This window comes from Raphanus sativus, chromosome 7 (genome assembly GCF_000801105.2).
Source record: "Raphanus sativus cultivar WK10039 chromosome 7, ASM80110v3, whole genome shotgun sequence".
In the NCBI taxonomy this organism is placed as follows: domain Eukaryota; kingdom Viridiplantae; phylum Streptophyta; class Magnoliopsida; order Brassicales; family Brassicaceae; genus Raphanus; species Raphanus sativus.
The window spans coordinates 16245614-16266418 of NC_079517.1; the positions used below are offsets into that span (position 1 = coordinate 16245614).

At 31.7% G+C, this 20805-nt stretch overlaps 4 protein-coding genes across 5 annotated transcripts; 2 read left to right on the forward strand and 2 right to left on the reverse strand.

The window, feature by feature from the left end:
• Positions 1-3299: 3299 nt before the first annotated feature.
• LOC108815969 (protein AUXIN-REGULATED GENE INVOLVED IN ORGAN SIZE) lies at positions 3300-4205 on the reverse strand. The gene is made up of 2 exons (XM_018588518.2): positions 3987-4205; positions 3300-3849 (listed from the first exon to the last, which is right to left on the reverse strand). Exon 2 carries the CDS (start codon positions 3764-3766, stop codon positions 3347-3349), a length of 420 nt encoding a protein of 139 aa, XP_018444020.1. The 5' UTR covers positions 3767-3849; positions 3987-4205; the 3' UTR covers positions 3300-3346.
• A 10830-nt stretch (positions 4206-15035) lies between these two features.
• Positions 15036-15504, forward strand: LOC108816807 (uncharacterized). The gene is given in 2 exon segments (XM_018589371.2): positions 15036-15191; positions 15194-15504. Coding segments are annotated over 2 exon segments (249 nt in total). The 5' UTR covers positions 15036-15094; the 3' UTR covers positions 15346-15504.
• An 87-nt stretch (positions 15505-15591) lies between these two features.
• On the forward strand, positions 15592-18385 carry LOC108815011 (integrin-linked protein kinase 1). 2 transcript variants are annotated; one of them, XM_056990352.1, is made up of 11 exons: positions 15592-16171; positions 16338-16412; positions 16534-16638; positions 16716-16801; positions 16889-17009; positions 17098-17240; positions 17326-17447; positions 17529-17614; positions 17699-17823; positions 17905-18036; positions 18125-18385. In XM_056990352.1, exons 1-11 carry the CDS (start codon positions 15737-15739, stop codon positions 18129-18131), a joined length of 1437 nt encoding a protein of 478 aa, XP_056846332.1. In that variant the 5' UTR covers positions 15592-15736; the 3' UTR covers positions 18132-18385. The 2 variants fall into 2 exon arrangements, with proteins under 2 accessions (XP_056846332.1, XP_018443172.1); XM_018587670.2 differs by lacking the exon at positions 18125-18385 and having other exon boundaries at positions 17905-18040.
• A 199-nt stretch (positions 18386-18584) lies between these two features.
• LOC108816648 (sm-like protein LSM36B) lies at positions 18585-20330 on the reverse strand. Its single transcript, XM_018589212.2, has 3 exons — positions 20071-20330; positions 18898-19011; positions 18585-18807 (listed from the first exon to the last, which is right to left on the reverse strand). The coding sequence occupies exons 1-3, from the start codon at positions 20174-20176 to the stop codon at positions 18761-18763; spliced, it is 267 nt and encodes an 88-aa protein (XP_018444714.1). The 5' UTR covers positions 20177-20330; the 3' UTR covers positions 18585-18760.
• Between the last annotated feature and the right edge of the window lie 475 nt (positions 20331-20805).

Sequence of the window (20805 nt, forward strand, 5' to 3'; positions counted from 1 at the left end):
ATGTGTTTTATTTATCTCTCTCTTTTTTTCTCTGTTCTTTTTTTTTCTAATTCATTGTAAATATTCATATTCCATTGATCACCATAAATTTTTATTTTTCTTATTTATAAGCCACTTTAAGTTTCGAATCACAAGCCACCTTCAATTTTCAATCATAACTATGATTATGATGTCATAAAGTAATTTTGGTGTTGTGAAACAAGAAATGATTTAATAAATGGTTAATTGGTTGATATATTATCTGATGCATGATTTGGTAGATGATAAAATTCTGATACATGATTTGTTAGATGATAAAGTTCCGATGCGTAATGTAGGTTGTTAGTTGATAAATGGCTAACACATAGTTTGCTATTGAATTTTTTTTTTTTGATATATGATATGTTATCTGTTAAATAATTTAGTATCTCGATGCATATTATGTTAGCTAATACAAAGTTTGACACCTAAATTAGTTTGTGGAATACTGACACCATTTGGTGTCATAATTTATTTTTACTTAAATATTTTTTTTGTTGTAATTCATAAGAATTTTATTTTCAAATATTTTACTCATCTAAAACTACATATCCGCTAACAATAATTAGAACTGCTAAGTATAATTTTATCATTTATACTTAGAATCTATAATTTTGACTTTTTTTGTATTCATATTTTTGAGGATCCATACATATTAATTGTTTAGTTGTTTATATGATAATATTAAAATTATTACCACTAACACATTTATATTAATCGCTATTTGCTTAGTTACCTGATATTATTTTTTAGCAGAATCTTACTTTTATATTCCATTTGAGATTTATGTTTTGTTAGCAGTTACTATTACGTTTTCACTAATTGATAAACAACTGGTAAGATATTGTAACTAACTGGCGTTAGTTGACAGTGGCGGATCCAGCCGAACATTTAACCGGGGTCATTTATACATACAGTTCCTAAAAATAAAAATGGAAGGGTGTCAAGGGGGTTTGAACGGACTTGAACACTTGGTTTTGGGGGTGTCAATGTGAAGAGATCAACCGGTTTGACTAGAGAATCTTAGACAAACTCCATACAAACTAATTTACTTCCTCATTTTAGGGGTGTCATTTGACCCCCTTATATCCTTAGTAGGTCCGCCACTGTTAGTTGATACATGGTTAGTTGGTTGATACATTGTCTGATGCATGGTTTGTTAGATGATAAAAGTTTGATAAATAAATTGTTAACTGGTTTATTATTTGATAAATGAGTTGTTAGCTGATAAATGGTTGGCATTTGATTTGCTATTGAATATATTGTTTGGTACATGACATGTTATCTGTTAAATAATTTATTATCCGATACATATTGTGTTAGCGACCAAAAATATCAGTAGCAATGTACATCATCATCTCCATAAATTATAGTTGATAATCTTTTATTTACGTATCAATCTCATAAAAATGAACAAAAGTGTATATTTTGATTTAATTTTCCCATATATATATATATATATATATATATATATACAATTTTTTTTACCAATCTGTGTTATATAGCCTCTATGTTCGTTCTTGTTTGCCTTTTCTTCTTCTCTTAAGTTTTAAATTTTGTTCTCTTTTTTGTTTTTTTTTTTGTGAAACACAAATTTTGTTATCTTCATGTGATCACTAGAACTCATGATTTTTTAAAAAGACATTGCAATATAGAGAAAGAAGAATACGTAACAGATGAGATGGTCATTGTTGAAGAAGAAATTACTAAATAAAAAAAAATATTAAAATGGAGAATTTGTGTGGCTTACAATCAATTTATTCAACCTGCCCACTGATGAAAATAGACCTTCAAGGTCTCAGTCTATATCTTACACACGACAACTTTTAAGTTTTCATGTCAGTGTACTTTCCCAATTTTTTATTCTGCGATGAGGGTATAATCATCATATATTGGTACAAAAGTGTATGCATCAATACTATTAATTCTTCAACATGTCCAATTGATATTAATTGGGTCCAACATATTTTATAACTGTATTTAAATGATTTATCTAAATATCATATAACCACTTTAGATAACCACCTTCTAAAAGTTATTAAAATCCACGTTGTAATTGTTCCTACCAAAAACAGTTACTTTTTTCTTTCAAATAAAGTTTTGAATTTATCAGACAGGTCTGTGATTTAGAAAATAAACGAAGTACCATTTCTATGATACAATTTTTAGAAAATAAACGAAGTGATGTACATAGGATATTATATTTCTTATGAAACTTTAAAAGTTAACTAATATTAATATTAATTAATGGTGGAAGCGGGTTACTATTAAAATTTAATTTTATGATTGACGGAGTTTAACCGGTTTAAGTGAATTTTTAATAGAAATAAATATTCATATAAACTATAGTTTAACGGGTTTTAAATAGGTTATTCGAATAAAAAATATTTATTAAATGTGATTCTACTTAAAGTTAGTGAAGACCATTTTAACCCAACTATATATATATATAACAGAATATGTTAAACAATATTTCTTTAAACATTTTTCAAAAAAATTATTCGGTTTTAGTTGCGGGTTGAGTTTGATATTAATTTTCGAATATAATAATTTAAGAACTGTTCGAGTATATAGATCATGTCTAATAGAGTATGAAATTTTTATTTTTGGGGCGATTGGGATATAAATATTCTTGACTAAATTATGTTAGGTAACTACTAAGTAAATATAATATGTTACAAACTTTAAGAATAAAGTTTTAAAATGGTTTCTGAAATGCATATGGTACAAGTGTATAATTATGCAACTTGACATATTGAATATAGTCACCAAAAATATATTAAAGTAAATTAATATTAAACACTAATATAATTATAAAACACACAAAAATTAAATTAAATCATTTTAGAAAAAACATAAAACAAAACATTCAAAATCTAGTTTGGCTCTTAAAACTGAACGAGGGTAATCCCCTGATTTGGACAGCTATTGGGTATATTACCCTAATTCTCCCTTTATAAAATGTTATGTTCGTAATAAATCATCTTGGCTTCGACTAGACTTTGGTTTGGAGCTTTGTCTTGGTCTAACAGCCGCCACGTCAGACAGCATAGCGAGGCCACGAACCCGTTCGTTTGGATCTAGGATCGCTTCTCCATGAACATTAGTCAGAATCAGTCAATCAGCTTTGAGAAAAGCATGAGAATGTGAATGCGAGCCGGTGGTTACTGTCTCAGAGGCGGGCGGGTCGTGGAAGCTGTGAGACATCTCCAAGGATGTAATGTTTCCAGTTGTCGAAGTTCATTTTCAGTTAAAACGGTTTCTACTAAACTAAACCAGTGTGTGTAATAATGTTCGTAGACTTTATATAAATACAATAAGAAAAGATTTACATAAAAGTGCGAGTTACATCTCTGGACTTAGAAGAAGAAGAAGAAGAAGAAGGCATGAAGGCAAGAACAATGAGTAAAACCATAATCCCAATCGGAATCAAAAGCAGCATAAACGGAGGCGGAGGTAACGGCGGCAGAACTAACGGAAGGATCAACAGTGACGCCGTTAGACCCACCAGTATAACCAGAGACTCCAAACTGAAGTAGTTCGCCGGGATCATCAACCTTTTCTGCGACGAGAAGCTCCGTCGCAACTCACGCTTGCTGTTCTCTGACGTCATTGCCGCCGGACGGCGAAAGTTTACGTTTTCCCGGCTGTTTCTTCTTCCTCCTCCGACGTCCATGACAAGGTTGTTTGAGTAACGATCTTGGATGTTTATGATGTCGTTTTGTAAAGTTGGGGGTTTACGATTCATTTTGACCAATGCAGCTTGATGGAAGCGATGAGAATAAGGAGAAGTCCGAGTTGACTCAGTGACTCAGTGATTTGTAATCGAAGCTGCAACAATGAATTGTGGATGTTTAGATTAGTAAACTGGTTATGGAGAGGAATCCTAGATACAACACGATCGAATTAATTAACCTCAAACAATCTTTCTTCGTTTTTTTATTTTTTTTTTTGAGAAAAGGAAGTACCTTTAAGCCGTTAAAGCAGATCCTGTATGCAAGAAGAAGATGATGGCTTCTTTGTACCAAAACAAGAAGTGGGTTTGGTCTGATCTTGAATCTGTATGAGAAATGAGACTTGAAAGGAACAATCTTTTGGGGTTATTAATAAGAGAGGACTTGGAGTTGGAGAGGATCAGAAAGTATGGGGGAGGGTTCAGTGAATTTAGGGATTTTCTTAAGTGTTGAAAAGAATAAAAGAGGAAACTTTTTTTTATAAAGGAGCTGACAAATGAGAGAGGCAAGTTGCTGATTTTGGAAGATTTGTATTTTGATTTTGTTTTTGAAATTTTTTAGTAAACAAAAGAAACACCGTGTGGCCTAGTCTTCCTCCACAATCACTAGGTTCTTCTCCCCTGGACTTACTTTTTAGCATGGACATGACGTAAGCTAGAATCTCTTCTTCATAAGCTGACATGGAATTAATATGGAAATAATGGGCTCTTCTATTTTATTATGTGCAAATAAAAACTAGTGTAATCAAGTTAAATCGGTTAAAAGTTTTGTGTACTTTGTTTTTGTTTAGACTCTGCTTATGAAGAAATTGTGTTTTGTTTCTGCTGGTTTTGACTTGGGAGATTGATTGGTAATCTGCTGGTTTTATATCTCAAAATTGTATTTTTTTTCTTGTGTTAATGAAAAAGTTTTTTTTTTTTTTTGAAAACTAAATGAAAAAGTTCAGATGGAAAACTACTGTAATCAGAAACATTTCTTTGTAAAAAAATTAAAGTAATCTTGTTACCTCTCATATTATTTTAACGCATTTTTAGTTGTTTTGAAACCTTTATAATTTATTTATTTATAAACTATAATATAAAATAGTGCATTTTTGAGAAGATTTCTTTGATTATCATACCTACCAATAATTTTGTCTATGTTTATGAACCGATCAGGACCCATAGTGTTGCTCTTCTCAAGGCACATCATATGGTTAATGTATTTGCTCTAGTGGGAAATGTTGGGCCAAATTTTAAAAACAAAAACTCAAGTATTTATATAAAGGGAACTTATCAATAGTCAATACCGGTTTGGAGTTGGCTCAATTTAATTCTTGTTAATTTGGCTTGCCTATCTCATTATTGTTTGTCAATTTAGCTAGATTAATAGTCAATATTAGGTTAAAATAACCGATTGTAATATGAGTTTTCCTTCTTCCTCTGTGCAGTTTTCTTTCTCGAATTTGATAGTGACTAACATGTTCATTAAGAAAGTCGTTAATAAGCGGGAATCATTTTCTTAATGTATATATTGTTTACGTATACATGGTTCAATGAATTGAGAGACATGGAGAGCTTTCAGAAACAACTTCAAGTATTGCTTTTTGCTTTTTTTTTCTGGACATAGGATATATAAAATTCAGCGAGTAGTGGTTAGGGGATTTGATAGTTAACAATAAACTTCAACACTACTTATCTATTTAATTCAAATGAATTGTGTGAAACACTACTCTAATTATGTGAAATCTATCTTATTAAAACAGAAACATTCTATTGGACCTAACATTTATTTTGTAAATTTTTAAATTAAATAGACCTTTATACTTTATAGTTAAACTTACACTAAATCATTAATGTTTTTTTCTTTATACTACTATCTATGTTTCCAAACAATATATTTATTTCTTTATACTACTATCAATGTTTCCAAACAATATATTTTTTATATTACTATCAATGTTTCCAAACAATACAATAATTAATCTTAGTTATGTTATATCTATCATTTTCTTTTTAAAATTTTGTAGAAACGTCATAATTTCATAAATTGTAAAATAATGAACTTTAAAATTTGGAGTATAAGATTACAAATTATGAAATTATTACAATTTAAATCAAATTAGATTACATATCAGTCATCCAATAGTTCAATCGTTTAGTTTCGGGTTTTAGTAATTTTTTTAATATGAATATTTTAAAAACCTAAATTGAATTGTCAGATCTCTGAATTAACCGGTATAATCACAATCGGGTTGAATTTAAAAACACTGATTTAAATGCAAAAATATTTTAAATACACACTTTTAAAAATTACCAAAATATTTGTTAAGTTATTAGTGAAATTTTTCATCGTAAAATATTCCGTGCTTCCAAAGCGCGGATCAAGATCTAGTTAACAATTAAGACAACTTCAGATTTTGAACTATTTGACGTGTACTAGCCAAGTATTTGGCATGGATGAATGGATGATATACCCGAAATTAATTAAAATAGAAGTTACACTTAAAGATCTGCAGTAGTTTCTAGGCCTATTCAATAGATATGAAAATCGTATATTTAGGGATGTGAAGATGGATCTCCTCGTTGACCAAAAAGATGAAAGAAAACGGATCTCCCCAACATAAACAAACTAATAATACTCATCGATACTACAAAACGACGAATTATTATTTTCAGTATAAGTGTTTAATCGATATCTACCTTGTTTTAATCATAATTAAAAAAAATTCTATCAGGGTATTGGCGTTTGGCCTTTACAATTAAAAAATTCCAAAATGCTTCAAAGACCTATGTACACTAGTGTGAATCGCCATGGTACGGTTTTAAACTCAGTTATTAATCTATCTTATTAAAACAGAAACATTACAATTTCTTCTAGGTGGATTTTTAAAAGTGAACCTCATATATTTAAATTAAATGTCTCATTCTTTGTATATAATACGTACCATAATCTAACTTTGCATTAATGTATTTCTTTAAATACAGTTCTTATTTTTGTCCATATTTCATATATGATTTTTACATTTATTACATGTCGATTTAAATAAGATATATACTAAGAATACTAAAATACTAGATGATAACCCGCGCCATGCGCGGGGTGAGTTTTTTAAAATATGTTGTATTGAAATATTACAATTAGAATGCATCTTGTTATAAAGATTTTTTTTTACATTTGATTTGGGGTGAACATTCGGATACCATTTGGTTCAGTTTGGTTTGGTTCGGTTCAGTTATGTTTCAATTTTTTGTGAGTTCGATCCGGTTTGGATCTGCGGGTTCGATTTGGGTTTGGACTCAGATAACTCATTTTATTTAAAAAAAAAATTCGTATATACTTTAAGTTTCTCAAAATATAAAAATAAAAAATTATTTATAACATATAAATGTATATAATGCAAGCTAAAATACTTAAACTTAACATAAAATTTGGTTAGCTTCAATATTCGGATAAGAAATCATTAGATATTTGAAGTATTGGTATTTTGAATATCATTTAACAATTTTAATCATGTATTTTTAACTATTTGTAAATATTTTCAAGTATTTTGGATAACTTAACAACATTTTATATATTTTGTATATTCTTTTAGATATTAAATTCTAAAAATAATTAATATATTTAAGTATATAAATCTGGTTTCGATATATTCGATATCCGAAATATTTCGTTTCGGATCAGGTTCCGTTCTAAAAAATATCATCTTAATAGCATCTTACAATTTTTGGTAATTCATAGACGTTTTAAAAAATTTAAAATATAACATATATGAAAAAATCTATTTTTAAAAAATATGTTTAAGTGATTTTTTATAATATTAATTAAAATAAAATGTAGAGAATATAAATTTTTTTTATCAAATATTTTGATTTGTAATCATTAATTATCATATATACGTTAATCATATTAGGTAATTTCGTAGCTTTTATTTAAGGAAATAAACTTACGTAGCTTTTATTTAAGGAAATAATTTAAAACTACTAATTAATATGATAATTAGTTTAATAAAAAGTATAATATATATTAATATGGACCAACATATTTTTCTAAGGATTTCTGAGAATCATCTTAGTGATGACACGTGGCTACAAAACATGTTGCAATGTTCCAGGATTAATATATAGGAGATTAATCGTTCTATAATTACCCTATACAATTCATTTTAAATTGATCAGTATACTTTCATTGGCCATATTAATTTTGTTAGTACGAATAACATTAGGTAGATAAGTCATAGAAACATACATAAAGATATGACTATTCTTATAACTACGTTGGGCCTAATCTACTTTCTAAAACAAATAACACATAGCTTCATATATTGTATAGAATATAGTAATATTGTATAGTATTATACTTATACAATAATACTAAAAACAAACCAAACTGAAATATAATATATATAGAAAATGCTTTGAACCATTACACACAAAATATATTAGACCTCAGAGATAAAATTCACTTTGAAATTACGTAATAATTATTTTAAAGAATTAAATTTCGTAATGTACAAAAAAACATAAGTTTTATATAAAATTTTGTGTTACAATAAAAAGACACAACTCGCGCTTGCAAAATGTTATTTTTACATACGAAAGACAGTTTTGATATTGTTCTTTAAACACAAAATTGAATTATACAAACTCGATACTACATAAAACTAAACAATATAGAATACATTTTAAAAATAAAACCCGTGCGGATGTGCATATGTTTATATAATATATAAATATATTATGTTACGCATATTTTCATATAAATAATACCCCAATGTAAGTTTTGTATGATAAATGTTGAAAATACAAAATATATAGCACTATATATTTTAAATAATACAGAAAAATTATCATAAAATTTAAAAATCAAATTTAGTAATTAAAAACATTGCTTATTTAAACACATTAGTACACATTGTTATTTATCAAAATTTTATATTAATATACATTGGCGATCATGTATAACATTTAGTAAAAACAAAGATAAAAAAAAATGACTCCCGCTCGGTCGAGCGGGTCATGATCTAGTTAACATTAAAAGCATCAACCCTGTCTTTAGCTCAGTTGTCTTAAAAAAAACCAATTTTTTACACCAAGAAAATAACCAACTATTTTTTGGTTTGCCGATCTAATATGCTACTAGATTTTGACCCGCACAACCGTGCAGATGGTTATTTTTCATCTTATACATACAATATCTTATAAAATGTTTTCAAATTAACACAACAATTTCATAGTTCGCATGTAATAATTTAATTTGTTGTTTCAAATTATTAGTGATATCTTTTTTATTAAAATATGAACACTCCATAATACATTATGTGAAATTATGTTCAGTTTAATACTCTCTCTGTATCATTTTAAGTGATGTTTAAGGTTTTTACACAAAGATTAAGAAAATATAAATTTCTATGTAATTTATCTTGGTTACATAAAATTGCATTAAATAAAATCAGTCTAACCAATAAGAAAAACATGTAGTATTTTGTAATTGGTTGTAAATTTCAATTGACATTAAATTTTATTTAGAAATGTGTGAACATCACTTATTATGAAACAAAATAAAAATGCTTAAACACCACTTAAAGTGGTATGGAGGGAGTATTAACCTAGATATTAATTTCCTTAAGATTGTACTTGTATTTTAAGTTTGATCATATATATGTTAACCGACTTATTTGTATAAACTAAATTTTGACTGTATAACATATACTAAATGTAATTTATAGAACATCCGCTTCATTTAAATTATTTAAACCGGAAATTGTAATGCATTGTGTTTGTTTTGTCCTTTTAAACCTAAATTTTTCTTTATTATCTATGTTTTTTGAAATATATTATATTGTCTATTGATGGTTTAAAAATTTCTACCCAAAAATCTTGGATTGTTTATAATGAATTTTTCGATGTTAAAACTTTTATTTGCAATTCTTCATCTATCATACATCACATTATATAATTAACACTTAAACCTACAATTACATTTGATAATAAACACACTGGAGATAAAAAAATTCACATGAATTATATTTTTTTCAAATCATTCATCTATCATTTTTGTTAATGACATTAATTGGTACAATACTTATTGAACTTTCAAAATTGCATATGATAAAATCAGCAAAAAAATTACATTAATAAATAATATATGAATATGATCTATATAAAAATGAGCTTGATTATCTTTTTGTAAAACAAATCAGTCTTATATTTCTGTTATTGAAATATAAAATTAAACATACTACTAAATCTAATAACAAAAACTAAATGCATTTTCAAAATAGCATTTGTAGACCGATCATTTATATTGATAACATATTTTCAACATTGTGGTACAAAATTCTAAATTGACAAATCTTAAATTTTAGAGATCAAAGATTTAACTGAAAATATTAGTTAAATTATTATCACAAATTTAATACCAAATAGTACACGAGTTTAATATAATTACATAATTAATTGATACTTAAAAGGTTTATTTTAGTAAAAATGAAATATACATTTATATTTAAATAATTACGAAATTAATTAAATATTTAAAAGGTTTTTTAATAAAAAACAAAATATACATTTATATTTTAAATAAATACGAAATATACATTTATATTGTAAAAAAGATATGAAAAGATTTTGTTAAGATGTTCAGAGAAAATATATGAATATTTATTTGGTTTCTTTTTAAATAACTAAAATATTTCAAATGTGTATACAAAAATTCATTTAAGTAATTTTCTAAGAAATTGTCAAAATTAAAAAATCATACATGAAATAAGTTATGACTTCTCTTTTAATATAATAGATGCTTAAACATATCTATAAATATATGTATTAATTATATAACTTGTTCCATTGCACAAAAACCTATCAGACGTCCACTTCCAACTACAAAATCTCACTTTCAAAATGTTTCAAAAATATTCTACTTAAAAACACGTTAAAACCTTATATTTTAAAATCACACTTCCACATAAAAAACACAATATCAGAAAAAGTAAAAATAAAATCATGTTTTATATTTTTGTGTGAATTTAAAATTTAGCAATACTAAAATAGAGAATATAAATATGCAAATATTAAAATTGATACTATAGATTATATTTATGCACTAAATTTTTATTAGAGATATAACACACACACACATATATATTGTGTCAATTATTTATAAATTATTAAAAATAATTAATATATTTTCACAACTATAATACAAAATAATTTAAATTATTATAAATGAATAAATGTTTTCTTTTACTTTGAAACATATATTTGTAATTATAAATTTTATTAAATTTTCTTAAATTTAGTATATTTTTTATACGCTTCTAACACATATTTTTTTTTTTGAAACTGATAAATGGTTAAACCCGGGTGAATGATGACACAAGCCTAACTCCCGGGTGGAGGTACAGCCCACGGATAGACCCTTTTCTGGGCATTCAAATGAGCCGAAAGCAATAACTCATATCCGTGTGGCCGGTGGCTTCTAACACATATTTGCTTCTTAAATTTTTGAGAAATTTTAGTTTTAAGCTTTTATACGGTTTAGATTCCATGTAAAACAATAAAACAATTATTGGTGGAAAGTGAAATATAGATGTGTATATATATATAAAAAGACTCGTTGCAGAAGAGAGAGAAAGTTAGAAAGAGAAAGCAGATCTAAACTAGGGTTCGGCGAACGGCCGCCGCTCACGCGCGCGTGCCGTCGCCGGAGCCCCTCAAGTGGTGTCTAAAGATGTTTGGCCGTTGGTTCTCCTTCGTCCTCTTCTCCTTCCGCCTTGTCTAAGCTCTGGTTCGGCTCCGCCTGCGGTGGCTTCACTTATGGAGTAAAGACGCGGTCGTGTGCAAGGGAGGCATGGTGAAACCGTTTTGTTGGGTTTGGCTTTAACTCCGGGAGGCGGAGGCTCCTACAGTTCCGCCGCCGCCGGTTCTTGTTCCCGAGAGGAGGAGGCTTCTTCTAGCTCCGCCGTCGTCGGTTTTGCTTCCGGGGGGTGAAGGTTCTCACAACCTTGCGTCGCCGGCTTCAGTTGTTCATTCTGTTGAATCGGGTTCGGGTCTCTGTGGTGGATCTTGTGTGAGGTCCTTGGTTGTGTGGTTATTTGGCTCGCGGCGTTGCTAAGTCGGATGAGATCTCGATGAGATCGAGAAGCTCTCCGAGGTAACGGCTAAGCGTGGAAGAGAGAGGCGGTTTCGATGGAGGCTCTGCGGTAATCGGAGCTCCGGTGAAAGTGTCAAGCGTTGAGAGATGGTTGCGGTGTGGAGGCTCGTTGGTTTCCCGAGCTCCGACGCGACGAGATGCGGTGGTGTTGCAGCCGACGGCGTTTCAAAGATGAGTCGGTCAAGTCGAGGCAGACCGGACACGTGGCGTCCCGAGTGCGAAGATCACAACAAGTGGTTTGGGCCTCCTTGACGCGTGGACTCGCTTGAAACCTGTCGGTTCTGTTTGGGCCGGTTTGGAGACCCATTATGGATGTAGTTTGTGGGTCGTGTTTATGGGCTTAATGTATTGGGCCGTATTTCATTTTGGATTACATATTGCTTAGCTTGGGCTGTATGGGCTTTGGATATGTATTTGGGCTTGGCCCGTGTTTTAATTAATATTTATATCTTTGAGGGAGAAAAAAGATGTGTATATATAGCAACCCATGCATGATTATTGCCTTGAACACCGCACCTTTAGATCGATGTCTAGTAGTGGACCTGGAACAAAAGTTCGTGAAATAAAAAAAAGTATATCATATATTCCCTCTGTTCTTTTTAATAAGCCGGTCATGTGTGTGCACAAAAAAAACCGGTCATGTGTATATTCCCCTTGCTTTCGTACTTCTCAGTTTATTTGTTTCCTTGCAAAAGTAAAATATCAGCTGGTTATAATTAAATTATCATACGTATGATCTATAAAAATAGTTAAATCTAAAACACAAGAGGTATTATTATATATGTAACCATTTATGTCTTTGTAGTGTATATGCATGTAGTCTTCGACAGTCCATATGATAGACATATGTTTTGGTCTAACTCTTACACACTTGATGCAATATTGTAATATCAATAACAATGTCCATATGCTCAGTTTCATCACATCCTTTGAACTAAAGCAATACTCTTCCATTAATAATAAGATAAAAGTAGTGATATGGAGAAAAATGCTAATATAATTTGGTTGGTTTTTAAAGAGAAAGACGGTGAGACGTCACGTGGCTAATTCGCTTTGATTCAATGCATTATCTCTCGAACCTCACTCTCGACCAAACCAACTTGCCTAATCACTTTCCTCGTACGACTCTCTAATCCCCTCTGTTGTTTAATTTTCTTTATTTACTACGAATTGTGATTTCATTTGGTGGAGATTAAACCCAGTACATTTGTAAACTAAAGATTGTACGTCTCTCCACGACAAGCATATTTAATTTAATAGCTCCTGGTCTAATAGAGATTGGTCGTTTTCATGAGTGATGTTATCATGAAACAATTTAACTGCAACTTGTTAAAGGATTGTCCTAATTTGCTATTCAAAAATAAATATGATTAGGTTCAGAGTATCGCAAAGAAAAAGTGTGTGTTATTTTTCTTCATGATAAAGACAAGAATAGGGTATAACTTTTTATATTGTCAAGCATTAATTAGATAATAAACAGAGGTTGAAAGAGAACTTAGAACGGATGATGAAGACAAAAACATGAATTTGCACTGGTTTCATTGCATTTATCCTAATAAAATTGTTGGTTCAAGTTCAATTTTTTTTTATTATAATTTATAGCTAACTACAACAAAAAAAAATTGTTTAAAGGATCTAAAAAGATGGAAAAAGATGATTCAAGAATCAAGACGAGGTGTTCGATTGGAAGGATATTGACCAACTTCTCATGTTGACTATAACAAGACATTCTCAGAATCCCTCAATGATCGAATAGAGATTTTTAATAGTTTCAAATCGATGATCTAGCTCCGACATCGACTTAGTTGATTCGTTTTGTTTTTTTTTTTGATTTGCATTACTTCCAGTCATTTGGTTGGTTTGATTGCCAATTTATTTTAAATTTGGTAAAATTTTGTATTAGTTTTTCCAATAGATTTGGTAAGATAAAAATTTCGGTTCAATTGAACTGTTTAGAAAAAATAATTGATAGATTTATTGTGAATGGTGGCGATGGATCTTACTGTAAACTATGATTACTTCAAAAAATAAAACAAAATTCTATGGAACGGTAATCTTTTTGATTATGTTATTATCAATAGGGCAATATAAAGAGTTTTCTGGTCTCGGAAACTCTAATATGTGTCGCGATACGACAAGTTTAGCATAAACCCAAAACCTTTTTGTTTGAAAATAAGAGGGCAATCTTTGTGAAAATTTTATAGTGAATTCAATCTGAAGACGACATGAAATTGTATACCTTTAAAGATCAAATGAATATTCAAAAGAATTTTGACCCAAAAAATGTCCATCCTTAACATGTGCCTAAGGCATAGGTTCTCACTTTGTGATTATATAATTCACATATGCATCTCACCTTAGAAATGAAGGGGAGTATTAACATATTCTCAGGAATAATGTGATATCAATCAGTTCCCTGATTGATAGAATAAACCATTTATATTCTATATCATATTCATGTAATTTCTCAGTCACATCATTTACATTCTTATTTAACAACTTCTAGTTACGAAATAAAACTTGTAGTTATGATAAATAATACACACAAATATATACCTATTCATTTTATCATGATTCCCTTAATTAAAGAGTCTGGATCTTAATGTTAAGTCCGGATCATCAGCTATTCTGATGAAGAATCTGTACTTGTCTTGTGACATTTACATGAGGATTCTCATGATAAAACCAAATCCTTTGTCTAATGCACTTTTGAAGCTTACGTCCCTGGCAAGGTAAACACCAGTTTTTAAATTACATATAGACTAGAGATACACAAGCTGTCATTGTCAAGCACACGTAGCTCTAATTATCACCTGTTGTTGATGTTTTGTTGCAACTTCTTATTGGACTTGGAGTTTCTAACGTGATAAAGTCTGATGATCAAACTTTGCGAAAGGCGATTTTGTTTGAGGAGTGGTCGACTGGGAGGAGTATACTACAGCTAAAATGCCCATGGCTTGGTGCAAAGTTATCGGTAAGAGTCTTGAATCTGTCCCTGATGTATACGCACGACGTATGGCGGTGCATAGTGACTAAATGTAAAGTTTCAATTTATATCTATGAGCTATTTGAACTCAACTGAACTGAAGTCTAGCCCAACATATAAGGCCCAATTTAAATAAGGTGAAAAGTTTGGGCAAATCAAAAGGGGGGAAAGATAAACCCCAACTCAATCCCTCAATCTCGGAACTCCACCGGTTCAGTTAGCTATGGGGATACTGTCGTGGTTCACCAGCAGCCCGAAGCTGTCGCAGCCGGAGATAACTCAGATGGAGAAATCGGAAACTCCGGCACCGGGGATGAACGGACCACGGTTTTCGAGTTCGCCTCCGTGGCAACCACGGGAGACAGAGTCACTCTCGCAGGATACTGCCCCGTTTCCGACGATCTCGAACCTTGCCGCTGGGAGATTCTTCCCGCCGACGGGAAAGACGCGCCGCAGTTTCGCGTCGTCTTCTGAAGAATCCGATCATCATCAGCTCAGTTTCTAGAAATGTAGTTTCTTCATCCATAAAATTGTATTATTGGTCCACCATTATCATCTACAGCTTGTATTTTCCGTATGTCTTTTATTAGTCCAATAATTAATTTTAAAAATAAGGGAATTATTAAGTGATTATCCGTGTTTTACTGCTCCTAATGACAATTAGTGCCAACGAAGAAAACCTTTTAATCTATTGAAAAAAAAAGATTTAAGAAAAAAATAGAAAAAACAAAAAAAACTTCACGATCGTTTCGTCTTTCGTCTCTTCGTCTTCTCCAACACCAGTTGACGAATTCTCCTAAAACATGCAATGTGGATTTGAATTTGATTGATCTCTGAGAGAGAGAGAAGAAGAAGATCCACAACCATGGAGAAGAACGTAGCTGCGCAACTGAAGCGTGGAATCTCTCGACAATTCTCCACAGGGTCGATGCGAAGAACGCTAAGCCGGCAATTCACGCGCCAATCCTCCCTCGATCCGCGGCGCAACAACATGAGGTTCAGCTTCGGCCGCCAGTCTTCGCTCGATCCGATCAGACGGAGCCCCGAGTCGCTGGGATGCGAGCCGAAGATGTCCGTCCCGGAGAATCTCGATTCCACGATGCAGCTTCTCTTCATGGCGAGCAAAGGGGACGTCGACGGCGTTGAGGAGCTGCTTGACGAAGGAATCGATGTGAATAGTATTGATCTTGATGGACGTACGGCTCTTCATATCGCTTCGTGTGAGGGTCATTACGACGTCGTTAAGGTTCTTCTTAGCAGGAGAGCTAACATCGATGCTCGTGACCGTTGGGGCAGTACGGTCTGTTCTTTTTCTTCCTCCTTTTCATTAGCAAATTTCCCAATCTGGTTTAGCTAAATTGAGTTCGGAATTGATTTCCGGTTACTTGAACCGGATCCGAAATATTATTAACCGAGTCCGACTCAAATACTAATTTTAGAAAAATCTGATTTTGAATTTTGTTCAGGCGGCTGTTGATGCCAAATATTATGGAAATAGCGAAGTGTATAATCTCTTGAAAGCTCGAGGAGCTAAAGCCCCGGTATGGTTTCTTACAAATATATTTCTCTTTTTTTTTTATGTTCATAAGATGATTTGGTCTATATGTCTCTTTGTGTGTGTTTTACTTAAACTTCAACATTTGTTTGTTTTGGAAACTTTAGAAAACAAGAAAGACTCCAATGACGGTGGGAAATCCAAAAGAAGTCCCTGAGTATGAACTTAATCCACTCGAGCTTCAAGTCAGAAAAGTTGATGGCATCTCAAAGGTTGTTTCCTTCCTCTTAATCTCACGAGATCTTCTTAGTCTCTGTTTCTGATAATTTTTTTTCTTTTGTTTACTTAGGGAACATATCAAGTTGCTAAATGGAATGAGACTCGAGTCTCAGTAAAAATATTTGATAAAGATAGTTATTCAGATCCTGAACGAGTGTATGCATTCTTTAATTTCTCTATGAATATGTGTCTAAGTTGTTTGATAATCTAACACTCTGTGTTTTCTTTTTCTGGTACGAGCAGAAATGCATTCAACCATGAATTAACTTTGCTAGCAAAAGCTCGGCATCCAAATATAGTTCAATTTGTTGGAGCTGTCACTCAAAATCTACCGATGATGATTGTAGTTGAGCATAATCCAAGAGTAAGTAAGCATAGTTTTTTTTTTTTTAACTTCATTTCCTGCATGCAAATCAAATCACAAACTGTAGTGATCTCGTAATAATTTTCAGGGTGATCTAGGTGGTTATCTTCAAAAGAAAGGTCGTCTTTCTCCTTCAAAGGCTCTGAGATTTGCTCTTGATATTGCCAGAGGCATGAACTATCTTCATGAATGTAAACCTGACCCGGTCATCCACTGCGATTTAAGGCCAAAGTAAGACAAAGCCGAGAGAAATTAGATAACTTCGACAAAACACACAGTTTGGATAATATTTTGAAAGTTCTTTGTAAGGTGTCAGAAATATTTTGCTGGATAGAGGAGGACAACTGAAGATCTGTGGATTTGGTTTGATAAAGTTGTCCAAAATTTCAGAAGACGATTTCAAAGTGGCGAAGCACGAAGCTCATATCGATAAATCAAGTAAAGAAAAATCATGTTCTTAATAAGACAATGCATTGTTCTTGGCAGTTCCTTGTGCTCACATTACCTTTCGAACTGCAGATTACTATGTTGCACCCGAAATTTACAAAGACAATATCTTTGATAAAAGGGTCGATGTGCATTCATTTGGTGTCATTTTGTATGAGGTAGTAACATACATCTTTCACCTTGTTGATAGTTTAAATATCTGAGCCTCAAACTCTTGCATTTTTTTTGGCTTTTATGTGAAGATGACTGAGGGAGTATCTATTTTTCATCCTAAATCGCCTGAAGAGATTGCGGAGTCGATATGTATGGAAGGAAGGAGACCAACAATCAAAACGAAATCGAAGAGCTACCCTCCAGAACTGAAAGAGTAAGGCATTATCATCTGTTACTGCATTTTATGATGTTTGTAGACATTAAGAACTTAAAGAATCTTTGTGATAATCTGTAGGTTGATTGAGGAATGTTGGCATCCAGATATAAGTGTGAGGCCAACATTCTTTGAGATTATTTTTCGACTGGAGATAATAGTTGCAAACTGTTCTAAGCAGGGTTGGTGGAAAGACACGTTTAAGTTTCCTTGGTAATGCATTTTTTCATCTTCTTTAATCAGATTGAATAGACTTATTAAGCCATAACAAATATTTATTTTATCATGTTTTTTTCTGCAGGAAATGAAGGAAAAAATTGAATCAATCAACATTGAAAGTGAAAACCCCCACAGACGAAAGAAAAATCAAAATGAGAGTGAGATTTCATTTGCAGACTCGAGCAGATTCATCCTTTGTAAAAACAGAAGATATCACTGTTTTGTTTTGAATACACCTTTCATGTTTTATATCATAAGCTCTGGGTTATTTTGTAAGTATATTCTATGAGTAACAACATACACAGCAATTGTTCATATCAAAACTAGAAGCAAATTTTAAATTCTGGATAAGACTCATACTGCTAAAACAATTGCTCACTAATTTTCTTACAAAGATGACTGGAGGGTAGTAGTGCGGGAGAATAGTTTATTTTGTAATGATTCTGGGTTTCACCTTAGCTAATTGAAAGTTTGCTACTAGTTTATTTTGTAATGATATTGGTTTGCTAATTTATAATCATGGATTATCATCAACTTGGCAAATAAATGACGTCTGCTAATACCATGCTTATCACAAAAATCATGTAAGAAAAAACAAACAAACATTTGTGATACATGTCAATCTACTCAAGTGCAAGAGTTGTTTTAGAAAGAGGCCAAAGAATAGTAACATCTATAAGAGGGCCATTGATGATGATGATGATGCGTCAAGCAGTGTCTAAGCTCCGTCCGCTAAAGGTCCCTTCACTGTACTGATGTAAAGAACTGCACCCAAAGAAACTTTTTATACATAAAACCGAACGATATAAAATAAAGAAGAAGGTTGAGAGAAGAATGTAAGAGATATTTTATTACCATTGTTGCCACGGATAAAGGCATCACCATATTTGTTCTTGAGCTGACCGTTGACATACTCCTCAGTCTGCTCCATTGCTATGTTCATATACCCATCAAGACAAGCAAGAATGCCTGTGCAAAAGAAGTCAATATTTGTTGACATTTTGATCTTCTTGACTTGGCCTCTCTGTTTTGTTCTCTGTTTCTGTCTTGTGTTTTATCATAACACAAGCTTACACTCACTCTCTAGACTCTCTCAGTCAAGTTTTGTTTATGGTTGTAGAGAGAGAAGAGAGAACACTTTGATGTCTACATTTTCTTTTCCAAATCTTTTTTATTAGACTTAGATATTTTCTTACAACAACACACAACACACACTTATAGTAGTTGTACTCTAACTACTATACACATGACTACTTGCAACTCTAGACTCAACAACTCCCACTTGCACCTTACTTCTAGACATGTTGCTTACAAGCAAACTTGCTTAAACCACTAAAACTCCCAACACCTATTACCAACTTAACTTAGTTAGCTTACATCTAACTAGTTACTTTTATTCTTGTTGTGTAACTTCTAGTTACACAACCAAGTCTTCTTCCTTGACTTCTTCCTTTCTTTGTCTTCACGCTTCTTCTTCTTCTTCTTCCACCGTTTCTTGCGCTCCAAGCTTCTTCTTCTTCTACGTGATTCTTGGTCACTTCTTCATTCTTCTTCTCTTGTGTGGCAAGCTTCCTTGCTTCCACTTCTTCTTCTCTTGGAGGATTTAATCAAGGTTCAATCTCAACAATATTAAGCTTTGACCAGAACCTGGACAAAACTCTGATCGGTGCAACAAGAGAAACGAGTCAAGAAGAATGAAAGGAGTAGTCTCTCGTGTCTACTAGTCTAGGACAACAAAGATCTCTCTCTTTCTCTCTCTCTCTCTCTTTTACAAGGCCTTGAACCTCGATCTGAAAACACAAGCTCAAAATTCTCCAAAGTCAATCATATGAGAAATTGGCAAGGAGAAAAGATAGAAGCAGCCAAATTGGTTACTGTGATCCAACAGTTCAACTAATTTATAAACCAAAATAAAGCTCAAACAGAAATAAGCAACTCTTTGGTTCCAACTAACATGGCCAAAAAGAACCAAGTCCTACATACAAAAGAAGAAAGATATGTACAGAGAGAAAAAGAGAGTATCATGACCTCGATAATCAACACCAGAGTTGAGTTTGACAACAACGGGTCTCCCACGGATGGATTTGAGGAAATCAGCAGGTGTCTTTGTAGTTTTATCTCCACTTCCACTCATCTTATTTCCTTCCTTTCTTCTTCTGAGGTATGATCCTTTACGCAACTGCACACACAAACTCAGAGGACTTGGACTCGGATACACGATTAAAACCCTAAAATTTACTGAACCTTTCACCTAAGGGTTTTATTATTATTTTCAGAACTATGTGGTATAAATCCTACACTATTATTTTAGATGAAACAGTAAAGAAAAACTGAACCTTTAACCTAAGGGTTTTATTATTATTTTCAAAACTATGTGGTATAAATCCTACACTATTATTTTAGATGAAAGTAATGATAATTTAGCTTTGGGTCCTTTTATTCTAACTAAATTACAGATTTGGGGGGTGAAATTTTTGTTAATTTAGAAGCTTTAATCCTCATCTACTCTATTAAAATAGAGTCCTAAATTTATCTACCATCAAAGTTATCATTTAACTTTTGGACTGTTTCAAGTTTGTTAGTGTGTTACATAATTTATGGACCAAATCTACTTACTTAAAATTAATCATATCTACGGCTAAAAATAAAATCTAAACCACATAACTTAAATTAAACCAACAATCTACATTAATAAAGAAGAACCAAACGAATTATTTCAGTGCTGTTCTATTAAAATTAAAAGTAGACCGATCGTATACATGT

Coding starts and splice junctions, on each gene's coding strand:
- LOC108815969 (XM_018588518.2), bottom strand. CDS start 3,766: ATGAATCGTAAACCCCCAACTTTACAAAACGACATCATAAACATCCAA.
- LOC108815011 (XM_056990352.1), top strand. CDS start 15,737: ATGGAGAAGAACGTAGCTGCGCAACTGAAGCGTGGAATCTCTCGACAA. Junction 16,413..16,533: donor CTCGAGGAGCTAAAGCCCCG/GTATGGTTTCTT, acceptor TGGAAACTTTAG/AAAACAAGAAAGACTCCAAT. Junction 17,824..17,904: donor TACCCTCCAGAACTGAAAGA/GTAAGGCATTAT, acceptor GATAATCTGTAG/GTTGATTGAGGAATGTTGGC.
- LOC108816648 (XM_018589212.2), bottom strand. CDS start 20,176: ATGAGTGGAAGTGGAGATAAAACTACAAAGACACCTGCTGATTTCCTC. Junction 19,012..20,070: donor CTCTGGTGTTGATTATCGAG/GTCATGATACTC, acceptor TCTTTTGCACAG/GCATTCTTGCTTGTCTTGAT. Junction 18,808..18,897: donor CTTTATCCGTGGCAACAATG/GTAATAAAATAT, acceptor CTTTGGGTGCAG/TTCTTTACATCAGTACAGTG.